We start from the raw sequence: 17,889 nt of genomic DNA on the forward strand, positions 1-17,889 counted from the left end.
CCGGCACCTGTCCCCGCTGCCCGCCCGCGCTCTCTGCATGACTGACGTTCAGGGTCCTTCTAAGGCCCTTCGGGCCAGTGAGGCAGCCCCACCCGGCTCATCAGCTCCTGCTCTGAGCTGCGGCCACAGCGTTCCCACACGTGCTTTGGGGCCAAAGGGCCGAGGGTGCTGCTGCCCTGACTCCTCAAAGTGGGATCCCTGGGGCCGCGGCATCGGTCCCACCTGGGAAAATGCCAGAAATGCACTCTCAGGCCCCAGCCCCGACCTACTGAGCAGGCACCTGGGTGGGTATCTGGACAGCAACACCCTTTGCTCCGGGTGGGCCGGCGGGAAAGCAAGTCGCAAGGTGGCCAGGCCCCGGCTAGAACCCCAGCTGGGCGCTTGCACGCTGCGTGGCCTTGGGCAACTCACTTCCCCTCTGAGCCGCCCGGGGGAACCACGTCAGCGAGTGGTTGCAAACAGCCCGGACCTGGTGGCCCGCCCTCCCCTTCCCGTGAGGCGCAGGCCGTACCGAGGAGGCTCACGTAGGCCTCGCTGACCTGGCCCCAGCGGCTCGGGTGCTCCGGGGACGACACCAGCAGGGGCTCCGCGGCGCCCGGCCAGTACAGGTTGGTCCTGCCGCTGGGGAAGGGGATGCCGTTGTCGGAGGTGAAGATCACCAGGGTGTCGTTCAGGACGCCGGCTGCCCGCAGCTCCTGCAGCACCAGCCCGATCCCTGCGGGCGGGGAGGGCACCGCTCAGAGCAGATGGACGGACACGGATCACTCCCTCCTCCCCCACCCGACGGTGCGTGCTCTCCCTCCTTCACCAGCCCTGGGCCCTGCGCTGTCCCTCCCCCCAGCCTGGGCCTCTGCCCAGCACTGCCCCGCGCCCCGCCCACCGCCCCGGAGCAGGTGTGCAGGGCCTCCCCAGCCTCCTCCCCCCCACAAGCTGGCCCTCCCTCGGCACTTCCGTGTCACCCCACACGCCCATCGCTGCCCTGTTTTCTGGAACCTCAGGTCTTCCCTGTGGGGCTGACAGGGACAGTCGGGCAGGGGCCGGAGACAGGAGTCCCTCCACACCCCCCAGGTCCCAGGCTCCTGGCCCGCACGGACACCCCCACACCGGGACTCCCTGACCCACCTTGGTCCATGCGGCCGATGGTGGTGTACTGAGCGGCCAGGTCAGCCCGGGCTGCCGGGGTGTCAGGGACGAAGTACGGCACCTGAGGCAAGGGGGTGGAGAGGCCGCTTCAGCACAGAGGCCGGGACCTGTCCAGCCCTGAGTCGGGCCCCCAAGTCCACGGTGCTGGATGCGTCACCTGTGTCCTCACGCCTCTCTCTGCAGGCCCCGCAGAGGGGACCTGGACCCAGGTCACAGGGCCGCTTCCGAGCCAAGTCACACCTGGGGCCGGGCTGCCAGCTCGTGGAGAGCCCCCTACCTGCACATCCTGGGGGTCGTAGACCTGTGGGGTCCAGTCTGGGATGCGCCCCATGCCGCTCTCCCCGTTGCCGAACTTCTCGCAGAAGGCCCCGTACTGGGGCTGGGAGTGGCCGCAGCGGTGGGGGTCGTGGAAGGCGACGTACAGGAAGAAGGGCCTGCGCAGGGCGGGGCCTCAGTGCCAGGGCCTGGTGTGCGACCCTGGGAGCCCCCTCCTTCAGGCGGGAGCCCCCTCGGCTTTGCCCGCTCCCGTCACTGAGAGTCTCCTGTGAGCCTCACTGCCTCAGTTTCCCCAGGGCCCTCGACCTCTGACCAGGTTCACGGGAGTGTCTGGAACCTTCTCCCCTACCCCATTCCACTGTCTGGAGAACCCTCTCAAGGAGAGATTCTGGGGTGCGTCGCATGCCCACCGCCCGGGGTCTGGACTGAGGCCTCCGCACCTGCTGTCCCCCGTCCGCAGGAACTCCCGGACCAGCAGCCGGATCCTGGTGATGTTGCGGCCCACCTGGAGCACCGAGTCGGTCTCCTCCGTGTGCGCGAAGTCGAAGGGGAACACCGCCTCCGGCCCCACGTGCTTCTTCCCGATGATGCCTGGGGCGAGAGGCCGTCCAGAGTCCCCACGCCTCCCGTGCCCTCCGCGCCCTTCTCCGCCCCAGCCCTGCATGGCCTCGACGCAGGCGGCCCGGGCCCAGGGCCCAGCCCAGAGACCCAGCCCTGGGGACGGCGCTCCCAGCGGCCCCGGCGGAGGCGGCTCAGGACGAGCCGAGCAGGAAGCCCTCACCTGTGCGCACGGAGGCGCGGCTGAGCAGCAGCGGCAGGCTCCGCACGCCCTCGAAGGAGCTGAAGTGGTGCACGCCCTGGTGCAGGCCGTACATCCCGTTCTGGTGCTGCGGGGGGGGGGGGGGGGGGCACGTGAGCCAGTGGCACCAGGAGCCGGAGGCACCGTGGGGTGGGGGCACCGTGAGCCGGGGCACCGGGGGTTGGGGGCACCGTGAGCCGGGGACACCGTGAGCCGGGGCACCGGGGGGTGGGGGCACCGTGAGCCGGGGCACCGGGGGTTGGGGGCACCGTGAGCCGGGGACACCGTGAGCCGGGGCACCGGGGGGTGGGGACACCGTGAGCCGGGGGCACCGTGAGCCGGGGCACCGGGGGGTGGGGACACCATGAGCCGGGGCACCATGAGCCGGGACACCGTGAGCCGGGACACCGGGGGGTGGGGGCACCGTGAGCCGGGGACACTGTGAGCCGGGGCACCGTGAGCCGGGGGCACCGTGAGCCGGGATACAGTGAGCCGGGGGCACCGTGAGCCGGGGGCACCGTGAGCTGGGGGCACCGTGAGCCCGGGGCGGGGGGCCTGACAGCTCATCACCCCGGCCCCTCACGGCTGTTTAGCCTTCGGGGCCAGCACCCTCACTCCCCACCGCCATGGCGCATCAGCAGGAAATGTGAGACGGGGAGGAGGTGCACCAAGCCCGGTGGCTTTCGCCGTCTCCTCTGCTCGCCGGAACTGCCCTGCTCCCCTGTGTGAGCACACCCCGTGGGGGAAGGAGCCAGCGCAGGCCTGCTACCCGGCTGCTCTACGGGGTAAACTCGTGGCTGTAACCACTCCGACCAGGAAGATGCCAGCTGATGGCGAAAGGCTCCCCCCTCAGAGGCCCGCCCACAGCGGCCTGTTGGCAGCCGGAGTGTCTGCTCAGGCCACAGGCCCCTCTGTGGAGGCGCCTCCTCACGGCCTCGCCTGGGGACCACAGCGTGCACCTGCTCACCAGAGGAAGCCATGCGGGGAGTGGGGCATGGGAGGTGAGCACACCCAGGGGGCAGGGAGGGCTCCCCTCCACCAGGCCCTGCACCTGCCCGGCCCCTCACCTGGGGCAGGCCAGTGAGGAGGCTGGCGCGGCTGGGCGAGCAGCTGCTGACCGAGGTGAAGGCGTTGCGGAAGACCAGGCTGCGCCGGGCCAAGGCGTCCAGGTGCGGCGTGGCGATGGCGCTGTTGTTGTAGGCGCCGCTCTCAAAGCCTCCGTCATCCGCTAGGAGGCGGGGGACACCGGACACGGTGAGCGGGGCTCAGGAGCAGCCGTGTGTGGGAGGGAAGAGCTGGGTCCTGCGGCAGTGGCCTGGCCAGTGATGCCCAGGTGGGCGAGCCACCCAGGTGGCATTACCAAGTGGGCATTTGATTCAGCAGGCATGATACCCGAGTGGCAGTGTTACCAGCCAAGCGTGAAAACCAGTGAGCATGTTAGCAGGCAGTACTCAGGTGGGCAGGGCGCTCAGGTGGGCAGGGCACTCAGGTGGGCATGACCTCAGGTGGGAAGGGAGCTCAGGTGGGCATGACCTCATGTGGGCATGACCTCAGGTGGGCAGGGCGCTCAGGTGGGCATGACCTCAGGTGGGCATGACCTCAGGTGGGCAGGCAGTACTCAGGTGGGCATGACCTCAGGTGGGCAGGGCGCTCAGGTGGGCATGACCTCAGGTGGGCAGGCAGTACTCAGGTGGGCAGGGCAGTCAGGTGGGCATGACCTCAGGTGGGAAGGGGGCTCAGGTGGGCAGGGAGCTCAGGTGGGCATGACCTCAGGTGGGCAGGGAGCTCAAGTGGGCATGTTAGCAGGCAGGTGTGGTGGGGCAGCACTGGGCTTGGCACAAGGAGGTGATCCGTGGGCAGGGCTCCGCTGGTGCCTGGGGGGGACGTGGAGGGAGCCCTCAGTGGAGGGCGGCCAGGTTGCGATGAGCTGAGGCCTGGCCACAGACCACAGGGTTAATCAGAGCGTCCTGGCCCGGGGCCAGCCCTCAGAAAAGGGGAAGAAAGGGCTGCCCTGTGACAGCCCGGCTGGCCACCCAAACCGGAAGTCTCCTAAGAGCAGGGGGACTGGGAGATTCTGGGAGGGAAGGGGCTGAGGAAGAGGGTGTGGGTGGGAGAGAGCTGACCCTCAGAGCTCTGGGCGTCAGAGAAGCCACTGGGAGACCGGAGCCCCAGGGCACGTTGGCCTCTGGGGAGGTGGGCATCGCCCCGCTCTGGCCCCCCTGCTGGGCTCTGTGGACCACGAGGTCGGGGCTCTGAACAGGGGAGGGGTGCAGGGTCAGCCGGCGAAGGAGTGGGGGGCTGAATGCGGGGCGATCCCTGCAGACCCCGCAGTGAGCGAGCCTGCCCCGCCTCCCTCTCCATGGAGGGACCACGGTGTCGGGCTGCAGAGGGAGACGGGCGGCGGCAGTGAGGGCTGCGGGGGAGCGAGGCCACTCACCCAGGATCAGCAGCACGTGGCGGGGGCGCGCCCGGTGCGCGCCGCACAGCCCCAGGGCGAGCAGCAGCGCCCAGCACACCGGCCCGGGGCAGCGCATGGCGGTGGCACCCGGTCCCTGTCCCAGCTCCTGTCCCGGTCCCGGTCCGCCCCGTCCCGCGTCACGTGAGGCCAGCACCGCCCCGCGGGTCACGAGGCGCCGGCTCCGCCCATGTCCCGCTCCCGGGCAGGTTTGCGGGCCGTGGGGGCGACTTGGGTGAGTCCGCTTGGGGGCGTGGTGGGCAAGCTGCCCGGATGGGCCGGTCGCCGAAGGTGCGGGCGCCTCCCGCGGGGACCTCCGCTCCCCACCCACCGCGTCCCTTCCCAGGTTCCTGCCGCCTCTGGTCTCGCTGGGGCCAGGGCCGGAGTGGCTCTGGAGGGGGCTGTGCACTTGGGATGAGAGGAGGGGCCGCTGGTTCTTCCTGAACCAACCAGAACTCTTGGGGCCCCTCTAGGGTGCGAATGCCACAGGTGGGGTTGGGGCCGCGCAGCCTCAGGATGGGAGACCCCCCTCCCCAGCCCAGCGCAGCAGACCCCTGAGGGGGAAACCTGGGCCTAAGGCCTCCTGCCCCACCTGCCAGCCTCTCTGCTCCCCCCAGTGGGTGGGGGGGCGGGGAGGAGAGTGAAAAGGAAGCCCCGCCCCCAGGTGTCTTTAGGCTTCTCATCCAGAAACACTTTTCTGTTCTTCCTGCAAGCGTCCTGCAGGGGGAGGGCGCCTGGAGGGCAGGCAGGTGGGATTCGGGGAGAGCACAGGGCAGGGAAGGGAGGGATGGGATGGGGATGGGAGGGGGGGCGAGGGGGGGATGGGGAGCGGGGGAAGGGATGGGACAGTATGGGGACGGGAGGGGGGGCGGAAGGGATGGGATGGGGAGCGGGGGAAGGGATGGGACAGGATGGGGACGGGAGGGGAGGCGGAAGGGATGGGATGGGGAGGGTGCTGGGCAGGGACGTTGCCCCCTCCTTCCTGTGGGACGCCCCTGTGGGTATCCTGAGTATCCAGAGGCCCCGTCGGAGGCCCCTCTGCACAAGCTGCTGGCTGCGCTGTGGCCGGTTCTTCAAAGCTCGTGCCCTGACTGTGACCCCCCGCCCACACAGGCATGGTGTCTGGGAAGACGATGGAGCCGGCCATGCCCTGTTCCCCCCGCCCGGTCCCGAGGGCCCGCAGCTGCCCCCCTGCCGCCCTGCGGAGGTGGCTGCCCCTCCTGGCCTGGATGCCCCGCTACTCCACGCAGTGGCTGAGGATGGACCTCATCGCGGGGCTCTCGGTGGCGCTCACGGTCATCCCCCAGGCGCTGGCCTACGCGGAGGTGGCTGGACTCCCTCCCCAGGTGAGTGTCTGCCCGCTGTCCCCACATCCCCCCACACCGCCTGCCTCCTCTCTGGGCCTCTGCCCGCCGGAAGCAGAGCAGAAATGCCCACCTGGTGTTGCCCCCAGACCGGGAAGCCTTGGTTTGCCGTTAGAACCTGTGGCTGCCTTTGGGCCCCTCACGTGGCCGCGCGGCACCCGCTGGTCCTGCGCTGCCTGGGGACCGGCGGAGGCCCCTGGAAGAGCGGTTCCGACTCAGACCCAGACAGAAGCCCAGGCGTTTGTGCTCGTAGGCGGCTGAGAGGGTAGCAGTTGCCCTGCCTGTGTGCTGAGGCCACAGCGGCCCCGGGGCCCTGCGCTCAGACATGGACACCAGGGGCCCCGTGACCCTGTGACCCCACGACGCGCCTCCTGGGTGCTCCTTGCTCTCTCCCCGGCAGTACGGCCTCTACTCTGCCTTCATGGGGTGCTTCGTGTACTTCTTCCTGGGCACCTCCCGCGACGTGACTCTGGGCCCCACGGCCGTCATGTCCCTCCTGGTCTCCTCCTACACCTTCCGTGAGCCTGCCTACGCCGTGCTGCTCGCCTTCCTGTCTGGCTGCGTCCAGCTAGCCATGCGGTTCCTGTGCCTGGGTGAGGCCCGGGCCTTCCTGCGTGGGGCTGCCTGGGGTGGGGGTGGGGAGCTGCGGTTCTGCTCTTCGTGGGCAGCCAACTGAGGCACCTGTCTCGGGGTGCCCTGCCCTCAACATTGGAAAATACATATTTCTATTCATTTCAGAGAGGGAGGGAGAGGGAGAGAGAGACGTCAATGATGAGAGCATCATGGATCGGCTGCCTGTTGCATGCCCTGTACTGTGGATTGGGCCCACAATCTGGGCCTGTGCCCTGAATCGGAATCAAACCGTGACCTCCTGGTTCATGGGTCAACGCTCAACCCTGAGCCACGTCAGCCGGGCTGCTCTCAACGCTTTCTTCTTGGCCTTTCAGGGGCGGTCCCTGTGAGGGTCCCTGTGAGGGTAGGTGGGGCGCCTCAGCCCCCCGCACTCCCCTATTCTGCTTAGGAGCCAGGCTGCTTGGAGAAGGGCCTAAGGCCTCAGACCCAAGCCTGGCCTTCTGCTCTCCAAACCTGCCAAATGGTGTGCGCCCACCAGACTCAGCCCCAGCCCCACCCACACCCCCTCTCTGGCCCATGTCCATCCCCGGCCTCCATGCACCGCGGCCTCCGGGACCAGCTCAGTGTCCCCCTTGGCCGCCAGGGTTCCTGCTGGACTTCATCTCCTGCCCCGTCATCAAAGGTTTCACCTCTGCCGCTGCCATCACCATTGGCGTTGGACAGATCAAGGTATGCCTCTGGTGATGGACACGGCCTTGGGCCAATGGTGGTGGAGTCTGCGTGGCGGGGGGCGGGCCGCACTGTGACCGACACGGCTGCAAGCCAATTACAACAGGGCCTGCTGGATGGGCGAGGTGGAACCAATGGGTCTCCTTGCCTGGAGGTCCTCCAGATTGGTTTTCCTGGGAGATGAAAATAATGGCAGGGCGTGTCATTGCCCCGAAAGGCTGTGAAATGCCCTCTCCTGGGGTTCACTTGTCCGTCTTTGGGGGCTGGACATGGGCAGGTGGTCCCTGGGGCCCGGTGGGCGGAGCCTCGGGCCTCACTGGAGAAGGGCGTCTGACCAGAGCCCCTTTGGCCAGAACCTGCTGGGACTGCAGCGCGTCCCCAGACAGTTCTTCCTGCAGCTGTACCACACCTTCCGCAGCCTCGGGGAGACCAGGTAGCCCGCCTGCCTTTGCCCCCCACACAGGGAAGCTCCCTCCACACCCTGCTCCTGGCCCCCCTCCTCCACTCTGGGCCTTGCTGCTCAAACACGGTTCCCTAGGGCAGCCCTGTCGGCATCACCGGGAGCCCAGAGCTGCTGAGTCAGCCAGGGGCAGGTGCAGGGGGAGAGTCGGCTCCCGGCAGCCTCTCTTGGGGGGTAGCAGTGGGAAGAGACCGTGGGATAGAGAAGGACCAGGCCCCTCTGAGAAGGGCCGGAGGTCAGCGTGGAGGAGAGGACACGGCCGGGGGAAGGCACGCCCCGGTGCCCGGGCGACGGGTGGCAGGTAGGGCCACGATGAGAGCCAGGGTTCCCGCATCGAGCACGGCCCTCCAGTGCAGGGGCCCTCCCAGAGGGGGCGCAGGTGAGAGGGACAACAGGAGGTGCTCCTCGCTGAGTCCCGCTGGGAGCCGGGACCCCTCTGCAGGGAAGCAGAGGGAAGAAGTGATCGCCAGGGCGGCGGGGAGCGGTGCTGAGGCCTGGAGGCGTGGGGAGCGCGGTGCCGTCCTCCTCCCTTCCGATGGGGCCTCGGCTGACTCCCTGGAAGCACAAAGAGCCACCGAGAGAGGTTTCGGGCAGGGGGTCACCTGTGGGCCAGTCGGCGGTGACGGTGTCTGTCCGCAGGGTGGGCGATGCCATGCTGGGGCTGGTCTGCCTGCTGCTGCTGCTGTTGCTGCGGCTGATGCGGGCCCACGCGCCCCCCGTGCACCCCGACACGCCCCCCGGAGTGCGGCTCAGCCTCGGGCTGGTCTGGACGGCCACGACCGGTGAGGGCCTTGTGGAGGCCAGTCCCACAGCTGGGCCCCACCTCCCGATGGGTGCCTGGGGCGCGGGTGCTGGGTGGAGCCACCCTGGAGACTCTCCCTGCCCAGTCTCGGTGTGGCTCGGGCCTGGGACGTTTAGCGCATGGGGTGGTTCTGATGTGCAGTGCGGCTGAGGGCACGGCTCTGCATTGGGGGTTTTCCACCCGCGCCCTCCCCCAGGGAGGAGCGTGATGGGGCGTGGCTGGGTGGCTCCTGCTCCTTCTCCAGAGGAGCCCGGTGTCCTCACAGGCCCCCTCCGTCCGCAGCCCGCAATGCCCTGGTGGTCTCCGGCGCCGCCCTGATGGCCTACTCCTGCGACGTGGCCGGGCACCGGCCCTTCGTCCTCACTGGGGAGGTGGTGCAGGGGCTCCCTGCGGTGCGGGCCCCCCCCTTCTCAGTGACCACGGCCAACGGGACGGTCTCCTTCACCCAGATGGTCCAGGTGGGTAGGGAGGGAGCCAGGCCGCCTGCCTGGGCTGCAGGGGCCTCGGGGCCTGGTCTGTCCCCCGAAGGCACCCGCTGGTGGCAGGGAGCTCTGAGCCCAGCCAGACTGCCCGGTCCTCGGGAAGGGGTGTCTGGGGGCAGGGACACGCAGGGGAGAATTCCAGATCGGGCACAGCCCCAAAGCCTCACACTTGTTTTTCTGCCTCGTGCACACGGTAGCAGGGTGTGCTGCGTCCGCACCTGGCGTGTGCGAGCTCACAGCCCTGTAGCCGAGTGCGTGTGCCTCCTGTGCCTGTGGGAGGCCGGTGTCTGCTCTGTCTTCACAGAGCAGCATTCCAAGATACCCCGCCCCCCGCCCCAAGCCAAACCACACGAAACCGAAACAACAAAAAGATGATCAGAAACACAAAATTAAGGAAGATGGGAGTCGGACCCGCTACAAACTGATGGTGGTGTGACCCTGAGCCGCGGGCGGCATCGGGAAGGGAAGCCCTTTTTTTCTTTCCTTGAAAGCCTGTGCTGGTCCCCAGGTGTGTACCTGCCCTTCTTCCCTACTCGGCCCCTTCCTGCCCTTTATTCTTAAAAAATATGTTTATTGATTTCCGAGAGGCAGGGAGAGGGAGAGAGAGAGAAACATCAACGATGAGAGAGAATCATCAGCTGCCTCCTGCACGCCCCCCCACCCCCGCTGGGGATGTGCCCGGAACCCCGGCCTGGGCCCTGCCCGGAACCGAACCGGCAACCTCTTGGTTCAACCCCTGAGCTGCACCGGCCGGCGGGAAAGGGGAGCCCTTTCCTGCCCCGCGGGTCACTCGCCCTCCCTCTCCCCTCAGGACATGGGGGCCGGGCTGGCCGTGGTGCCGCTGATGGGGCTGCTGGAGAGCATCGCCGTGGCCAAGGCCTTCGGTAAGACGCCGCCTGCCTCGCTTGCCCGCTTTCGTCTGAAACCCACAGACACACACCACGTGTGCGAGTACGTTCGCATATGGTTCATGCATGTTTACGTGTACGCTTCCAGACCGAGTGCTGTAGGTGGGAATGTGTAGCCTGTTTTTCATCTCATGAACATTTTCCTAGTGAGGTCTTCTGTGTGGTGACGGGTTTTATCGTTCCTTCTCTTCAGCGTCTCAGAATAACTACCGCATCGACGCCAACCAGGAGCTGCTGTCCATCGGTGAGGGCCCGTCGGGCGCATCTCCGCCTGTCGAGTTGGGCCGATGGTAGTGATGCCCGTCTTGGCGGTGTTAGCGTGGACTCCCTCTCAGGTCCCCGCGGGGCTCAGCTGCTCGCGGAGGGAGCTGGCCCATCCGACTGCAGCTTACTGAGCCTCTGTGGGCCACACCCTGGGCCTGCGGCCGGTAAATGCCGAGGAGTAAATGCCAAGGGCGCCTCCCCTCGGGGCCAGGTTGACTCTGCTGGGGTGCGGTGCCCCCTCCAGGCCGTGGCTGCCTGGCCGGGAGGGGCCTGTGCCAGACATCACACTTCCTTTTCTTTTGTCTTTGTGGCCCCGGCCTCTGTGGTGGCTCCTTTTGAGACCACGGCGTGAGTCTTCAATTCTGTGATCATTGCTGCTTTTAAGTAAAGAGACATATACATATATATATATATATATATATATATATATATATATATATATTAATGTATATATTTTTCATTGATTGCAGAGAGGAAGGGAGGGAGAGAGAGAGAAACATCAATGAGCCTAGGGGTGACCGTGGCCTTTGCCTCGCCAGCTGATGTCTGGCCGGATCTTAGAACATAAGCAGGTCCTGGTTCTGAGTGGACCCACCCTGAGCAGGACTTGGACCTGGGTCCCGTGGTGGGTTTTTCAGAAGCAGGGGAGACCGTGGTCTTTGTGACGGTCCCTGGAGGAGACGGACGCTGTGCGCCGATGGACGTGGGCCAGCGAGCTCGGTCCTTAGGCCCGTGCCTGGCCCGGGCGGGCTCCGTCCACTGGGTTATCATGTGCAGTGGATGGTGGGGACCTGCTGTGAACTCGCCGTCCCCTGCTGGGGGGGCCTCTCTGGCCTGCGGGAAGAGAGCCTGTTAACTCCCACAGCAGGAAAGCGAGCGTCCACTGGGGAGCTTGGCATCTTCGTCCTTCCCGTCAGGAATGGGGCATCCCCAGGGCCCCCCCTGACCCCCCATCTCCTGTTTCCTTCTGGCTTTACTCCGTCCGCCACCTCCGCCTGGTTCTCCCTCCCGGTAACCCTCTCCCGCTTCACGCCTAGGCCTGACCAACGTTCTGGGCTCCTTCTTCTCTTCCTTCCCGGTCACCGGCAGCTTCGGACGGTGAGTGCCCGCCCTGCTTGTCTGAGTCCCTGGGAGGTCCCGGCCGAGGCTGAGGTCCTGTCAGCTCCCCGATCAGCTTCCCTGGGGGCGGCCGGCGGCCAGGAAAGGCCTCCATGGACAGGCGCACGCAGCAGGGTGCGCCCCGAGGGGTGCAGCTGGCCCGGGGCGCGGTTCATCATTGGTGGGTGGACGAGGCAGCCCCCTGCTGCTGGCTCGGCCGCGGCTGGTGGAGGGGGTTCTGGGCAGAGAGCTCCTGTATCAGGTGTGGGTGCAGGGCTCCCAACAGCCCCTGCAGCTGAGCCAGGAAGGAGCCTGTTCCCGCCAGGCCCGCCCCCAGGAGCCCATGGCGGGTTTGGCGTCCTCACGGGTGTTTGTGCTCACAAGTATGTACCCACATGCACTCGTGTGTCCGCACATGTGACGTGTGTATGGGTTAAGTGGGATCCCTCACCTGACAGCCCTGTCAGTTTTTCTCTGTGAAAGCAGCAGCCCCCCCACATCCTTCCCCAGGGCCCGGGACCCCGGGGGGCGGGCGTGTTATTGGGCAGATCCGCCCAACCAGCGCCAGCCATGGCGGCTCCAGCCCCAGACCCGGGTGCCTCGCTCAGGAGGCCCGGAGCCGGCGGCGTGGCTGTTTCTGGGGCCACGCTCGTGGCTGGCAGGTGCCGTCTCGCTGTGTCCGTCCTGGCGTGTCTGTCCTGACCCGTCTCCTTTAAGGACAGCAGTCAGGACCAGGGCCTTGCTTAGTGGGCTCAGCCCTCATGGCTCTGCGGGTGGGGCCGCCTGCGCAGGGTCACGGGGAGGGCACCGCAGCCTATGGGAGGCTGATCGCTGTGCCCAAAGCTCCGGGTGCTCCTAAGCCTTGGGGCACCCCTGTCCCCGGAGACCAGCTGCCTGTGTGGACTGACACCCCCTGCTCTGGCTGCCACTGATGGCCTCCATGTCGCCTTCAGGACGGCCGTGAACGCCCAGTCGGGGGTGTGCACCCCTGCGGGGGGCCTGGTGACAGGTGAGCCCCCACACACTCCACCCCTGTGTGCTGAGGCCGTGACATGGGAGGAAGGGGCGGAAGGACCACAGTGCAGTCGGCCTGGCCCCCCGCTGCGTCCCGGGTGGGATCCCCCTGCGTCTGGGTGAGCTCAGGGCCCCGGTCAGTGGTGTCTCCCCACCACACGCACAGGGGTTCTGGTGCTGCTGTCGCTGGGCTACCTCACCTCGCTCTTCTACTACATCCCCAAGGCCGCGCTGGCGGCCGTCATCATCATGGCCGTGGCCCCGCTGCTGGACACCGGGATCGCCCGCACGCTGTGGCGCGTGAGGAGTACGTGGCTCCTCGTCTGTCAGTGCGAGATCGCGGCAGCCCTGCCTCCCCGACCACAGCGCCAGCTGGAGCTGGAGGCTCACGTGGTTCTGGGAGGTGTCACCCCGGGGTCAGGGGTCAGGCCCCGAGAGTGCCTTCAGCCCCTGCAGGGGTGGGGGTGTCCCCTCCTCCTGCCCCCCCCGACCTGACACCTGCCGGAGGAGGCCTCAGCGCACCCCTCTCCCCAGGGCTGGACCTGCTGCCCCTGAGCGTGACCTTCCTGCTCTGCTTCTGGGAGGTGCAGTACGGCGTCCTGGCGGGCACGCTGGTGTCCCTGCTGGTCCTCCTGCGCTCCGTGGCCAGGCCCGGCATGCAGGTACCGCCACCGCCGCCCGCAGGGCCTGCCGGCCTTGGGCCGAGGGGCAGGACCCCACGCAGGACCCTGGCTCTGCATCTTGAGCGTCCCGTGTGGGTGTGGCCCAGGGCACTGCTGAGCGATGGCTCCGCCGGCGGCGGGAGTGACCACAGCTCCCTGCGCGGTGGGCGGGGGCGGTGAGGGCTCGTGCGGCTCTGCCCGTTCCCCCGGCCTGGCCCGCTGCCCCACCCGGCGTGCCCCCAGGACTCACGGCTCCCCCCCCCGTGCCAGGTGTCTGAGTGGCCGGTGCTGGTGGTGCAGCCGGCTGGCGGCCTGCACTTCCCCGCTGTTGAGGCCCTGCGCGAGGCCGTGACGAGCCGGGCCCTGGGAGGTACGTGGCCGGCAGGGATGGCTGCGTGTGACGTCCGAACTCCCCGCGTTCCCTCCGCACCCAGCCTGCTCCCGGGGCCCCAGGCCCTGCCCTCGGTCAGGGAGGAGGTCTGGGCATCCCAGTGGCATCCCCCGGGCCTGGCCCCTCACTCCTGGTGCCCAGGGAGGGTGGCGGTTCCCCAGCATTGCCCTGAGCGCCTGCTCCCTCTCGGACTTGGTGTTTGGGGAGAAGGGAAAGGGCTGTTGTTGCGGCCCCCGGACTCCTCCCGCTGGGCCGGAGCTGTCCATGGTCTCGCCGTGCCCATGCCTCCCCCTCGCGGTGTGACTGCCCGCGCCTGTCCCGCAGCGTCCCCACCGCGCTGCGCGGTCCTGGAGTGCAGCCACGTCTGCAGCCTCGACTACACGGTGGTGCTGGGACTCCGGGAGCTGCTGGAGGACTTCCGGCGGCAGGGCCTCACCCTCGCCCTCGTCGGCCTGCAGGTGGGCGTCCCAAACAGCCGGCACCTGCCGCTCTCACCAGCCCTGAGGCCAGTGTTATCACCATCCTCCTGCCGGGACGAGGGTGTCACGGCCCAGAGAGGCTGAGAAACTTGCCCAAGGCCACACAGTGAGGATGGCGGCCACGCATCCCACTCGGCATCTGGCCTCAGGGCTTTGCTCCTGACCGTTAGGTTCTGTGTCATGTTTGCAAGACACTCGTCTGTGTCCTTTGTACTTATTTAAAAATACTTCTCTTTTCTTAAAATACAATTTTACTAGAGGCCCAGTGCATGAAATTCGTGCACTGGTAGGGTCCCTAGTGGCTGCCGGCTGCCAGCCGGGTACTCCCTCCCTTCCCCCGGCCGGCCCCACCCCCTGGTCGAACCTCCGGTCAAGGGGACAATTTGCATGCTGTACTTTTTTTTTTTTTAATTTTTTAAAATATATTTTATTGATTTTTTTACAGAGAGGAAGGGAAAGGACAGAGAGTTAGAAGCATCGATGAGAGAGAAACATCGATCAGCTGCTTCCTGCACACCCTCCACTGGGGATGTGCCCGCAACCAAGGTACATGCCCTTGACCGGAATCAACCCAGGACCCTTCAGTCCGCAGGCCGATGCTCTCTCCACTGAGCCAAACTGGTCAGGGCATGCTGTACTTTTATTGTATAGGATTGATGTCAGAGAGGAAGGAAGAGTTAGAGAGAGAAACATCAATGATGAGAATCACTGATCGGCTGCCTCCTGCACGCCCCCTACTGGAAGTTGAGCCCACAACCGGGGCATGTGCCCTGACCTGGAATTGAACCATGACCTCCTGGTTCATACATCAATGCTCAACCAGTGAGCCATGCCAGCCAGGCCTAAAAATCTCTCTGAACACCGTCCCTGTCCCCAGGGGCCTGGTCTGTACTCCGTTTCCCTGAGGGGGAGTGGTACCCACCTGGGGACGGTGAGAGAGGCCATGCTCACCTGTGGGCACCGGGCGGGCTGCCCCGTGGCCACAGCATGGCGTCCCCGCCCGGCGCTGACCTCTCTCTGTCCTGCAGGAGCCCGTGCTCCATGTCCTGCTGTCCGCTGACCTGAATGTCCAGCACTTCCCTAGCCTGGAGGAGGCAGGTAGGTGCTGGCGAGGTCACCGTGGACTCTGGGCTCGGACGCTGCGTTCAGTTGTGAGGAGCGAGGATGGGCTCTCTGGGGCGGGGGTTCTTTTTTTCGGGGCGTGTCTGAGGTTGAGGCCCAGTTTGCACACAGTGTGTCGCAGAGATCTTCGACTTCAGTCCGGGCTCTGACGGGCCCTACAGGGCACCCCAGCGGGACGTGGAAAAGGCTGTCACTCTTGAGCAGCCCTGCCCGCTAGGGGAGCACGTCCTTTCATCTCGAGCGCCATGGACGGTCCTAGACCCTGGTCATGACTGGTTTCTCGGCTCCATGTGGCACCGAGACGTCTCTGTTGTTGCTGGAAGGAGCAGCACTGATGCCCTTGCACAGGAGGGGGGTGTGGGGGAGGGGGCAGGGATGACAGGCAGGCACAGCCACCAATCAGGGCCACTGTGGTGCCAAGAGGGATGCAGTGACGAGGGCGTGGGTGCCGCCCAGGGACCCTGAGATGAGTGAGGCCTTTAACCCCATTCTGTGAGCTGACCCCGTCTCACTGGAGCTTGTTTAGCACTTAAAAATGTTGTGTTTGTTTGCTTTTTAAAATATATTTTAAAAAAGAGGAAGGGAGAGGGGAGAGGGAGAGAAACATTAATGAGAGAGAGTTATGGATCGGCTGCCTCCTGCATGTCCCCGATTGGGCATCGAGCCCTCAACCCGGGCATGTGCCCTGATGGGAATGGACCTCCTGGTTCATAGGTCGACGCTCAACCACTGAGCCATGCCGGCCGGGCAAAAACATGTTGCATTTTTTGCAGAGAAATACCTGAGTCAGGAGCCGGGCACCCAGCCCCACAGCTTCAGCGACGACTCTGTCCCGGAGCCCTCGCTGCCCTGCTGAAGGCCGGAGCGCCCGAGGGCAGGGCGGCCGAAGGTTCTCCTGCGAGGCCGGACGCTGCGCTGGCCGGAGGGTCTGAGGAAGCTGCAGCGGGACCCGGAGGAAGGACATGGCCCCACTGGTTCCCCCCGGGACGATGGAAGCTTGACCTCCTACCGACCTGGGGCAGAGCCCTTGTTTGGAGTGAGACTTCTAAAAAGATAGACCCCAGGCTGTCAACCTGGGCCAGGAAGGGTCCCCGCAGCCCAGCCCCTTCCTGGCTCGGGGGGCGGGTAGGACGCATCTCCCGGGGGTGCTGTTCCTCGCCCCCCTTCGGCCCCGGCCCCCTGCCGTTCTGGGAGGAACAAGGTGTGCCAATGGCCTCGTGTCTGCTGAAGGGCGGCGAGGCTGCACAGTGAATTTTCACTGTAGGTGTTAATCCTCATGGGATGGTATTTTTCCATTGATTTTTAGAGCAAGTGGAAGGGAAGGGGAGAGACAGAGAAACATCGGCTGGTTGCCTTCCACACGCACCCCGACAGGGCTGGGGATGAGCCTGCAACCGAGCTGCGTTCCTTTAATTGGAGTCCAACCGGGACCCTCTGTCCGCGGGCCGACACTTTCCACGGAGCCAAACCAGCCCGGGCACGTTTGCGGGTTTGTTTTTTAATTAAAAAAAGTAATAACCTTCATGTTTCTGTAAGAGTCAAATGCTTACATTGAAAGCTCCAGGAAGCCATCCCGGGTCCGTGTGGGTGAGCCCAGCTGGGGCGCGTGGGGTCCCTACGGTGCTCTGTGAGCTGGCTCCCTGCAGTCCCTGCGGGGAGGTGTTTGCCGTGGTGGTAAACAGGGAAGCCGTGGTTTCTGTGGCTGCCGGGATTCTGCACGGGCGCGATTTCCCTCCTGGGCTCCTACGCGCACTGCCGGGCGGGTTGGAAAGTCCCCCTGCGGAGTCACATGAGGACCGCTGTGCTGGGCAGCAGGGAGCCGCCTCCCGTGCAGACGGCTGTGGTGCCCAGTATCCCTTGTCCCTGACCTTCCCGTCACACAGATTAGAGGGAGCAGAGGGGGACGAGCGGCCTGGCGTGGCGTTGGCACTAAGAGATAGTGGCAGCTGTTGTGGAGGGACCTGTGACGGGACGGCCCAGAGCCTGAGGCCCACGCGGGGTCACCCGGCACAGGAACCGATACTATGGCCCGGCTTTGGGGAGAAGAAAGAGCTTTTATTGCGAGTTCAGCGCAAGGAGACTGGGCGGGGCTCAAATCGCTCCCCATCCAGGGTTCCGGCGGGATCCTAAGGGGCTTCAGCACCGGGTCTCCCTGGACAGCCCCCCCCCCCCCCAGGTTGTGGCCTGAGGTTCCCATGGCTTCCGTTCTCGTGGTTCCGTGGGGGAAGCAGTTAAGGGCTCACACATGTCCCGTGTAAGTGGGTTCCACGAGTCCCCCGTAAGTGGGGGAAACTTGGGTTCCGGATCTCGTTAGAAGCAGGACAGGACCAGTTTGAGCTGGTTCTGCGGCTCCAGGGCAGGTCCACAAGCCTCCACCGCCCTCTGGACACTCAGCAGAGGTGCCACCAGCCGGACAGGGTCCGGGCTGCGGCCCTCGTGCCCCTGGACACGGATGAGGTCCACTGGCGCCCCCGCCATCTGATGCTGGCAGTGGCAGCGTGGGGCAGGGCCGGGCATTCCCTTGGCCTGCTGGGCCCCACCGTGGAGTGTGGCTGAGCACTGAGTCCCCACAGAGCCCCTCCCGCTAGGACCGGAAGTCCGGCCCAATTAGGTCCGCTCCCTCCAAGGACAGAGAGCTTGGTGACCAGGGCCAGGCTGCCCCCCCACCCCTTTCTTTCTGGCAAGATCTGCTGGGGCCCCCAGGAAGTCACCACCAGGTCAAAGGCCACAGCCGTGGATGCTGCCTGGATCCTGCCTGGATCCCAGGTGAGCTAGATGGGGGGTGACTGGTTGTACATCAGAGTCCACGTCCGCGGAGGCTGCGTGAATGCAAGAACGCGCCCCGCGACCTCTGCTCGGGGCCGAAAC

At 66.1% G+C, this 17,889-nt stretch overlaps 2 protein-coding genes across 2 annotated transcripts in view; one reads left to right on the forward strand and one right to left on the reverse strand.

Moving 5' to 3' along the window:
* Window positions 1-4,809, reverse strand: part of SGSH (N-sulfoglucosamine sulfohydrolase) — a 6,252-nt gene extending 1,443 nt beyond the window's left edge. Inside the window, exons 1-7 of the mRNA XM_081109520.1 lie at window positions 4,656-4,809; window positions 3,286-3,446; window positions 2,201-2,306; window positions 1,860-2,010; window positions 1,421-1,577; window positions 1,123-1,204; window positions 512-715 (exon numbers count right to left, since the gene is read on the reverse strand). Of these exons, the coding sequence (XP_080965646.1) occupies window positions 512-715; window positions 1,123-1,204; window positions 1,421-1,577; window positions 1,860-2,010; window positions 2,201-2,306; window positions 3,286-3,446; window positions 4,656-4,752 (958 nt within the window). The 5' untranslated portion in view covers window positions 4,753-4,809. The remainder of the gene's footprint in view (window positions 1-511; window positions 716-1,122; window positions 1,205-1,420; window positions 1,578-1,859; window positions 2,011-2,200; window positions 2,307-3,285; window positions 3,447-4,655) is intronic.
* Window positions 3,604-16,544, forward strand: SLC26A11 (solute carrier family 26 member 11; the record flags this gene model as incomplete). The annotated part of the gene is made up of 17 exons (XM_081109522.1): window positions 3,604-3,673; window positions 5,787-6,019; window positions 6,438-6,630; window positions 7,254-7,339; window positions 7,693-7,772; window positions 8,439-8,581; window positions 8,884-9,059; window positions 9,895-9,967; window positions 10,185-10,235; window positions 11,293-11,353; window positions 12,307-12,362; window positions 12,534-12,674; window positions 12,902-13,029; window positions 13,300-13,399; window positions 13,745-13,878; window positions 14,928-14,997; window positions 15,795-16,544. 17 exons carry the CDS (start codon window positions 3,604-3,606, stop codon window positions 15,875-15,877), a joined length of 1,878 nt encoding a protein of 625 aa, XP_080965648.1. The 3' UTR covers window positions 15,878-16,544.
* Between the last annotated feature and the right edge of the window lie 1,345 nt (window positions 16,545-17,889).

The sequence above is a fragment of the Myotis nattereri genome, assembly GCF_964212035.1.
Source record: "Myotis nattereri genome assembly, chromosome: 16".
Classification (NCBI taxonomy): domain Eukaryota; kingdom Metazoa; phylum Chordata; class Mammalia; order Chiroptera; family Vespertilionidae; genus Myotis; species Myotis nattereri.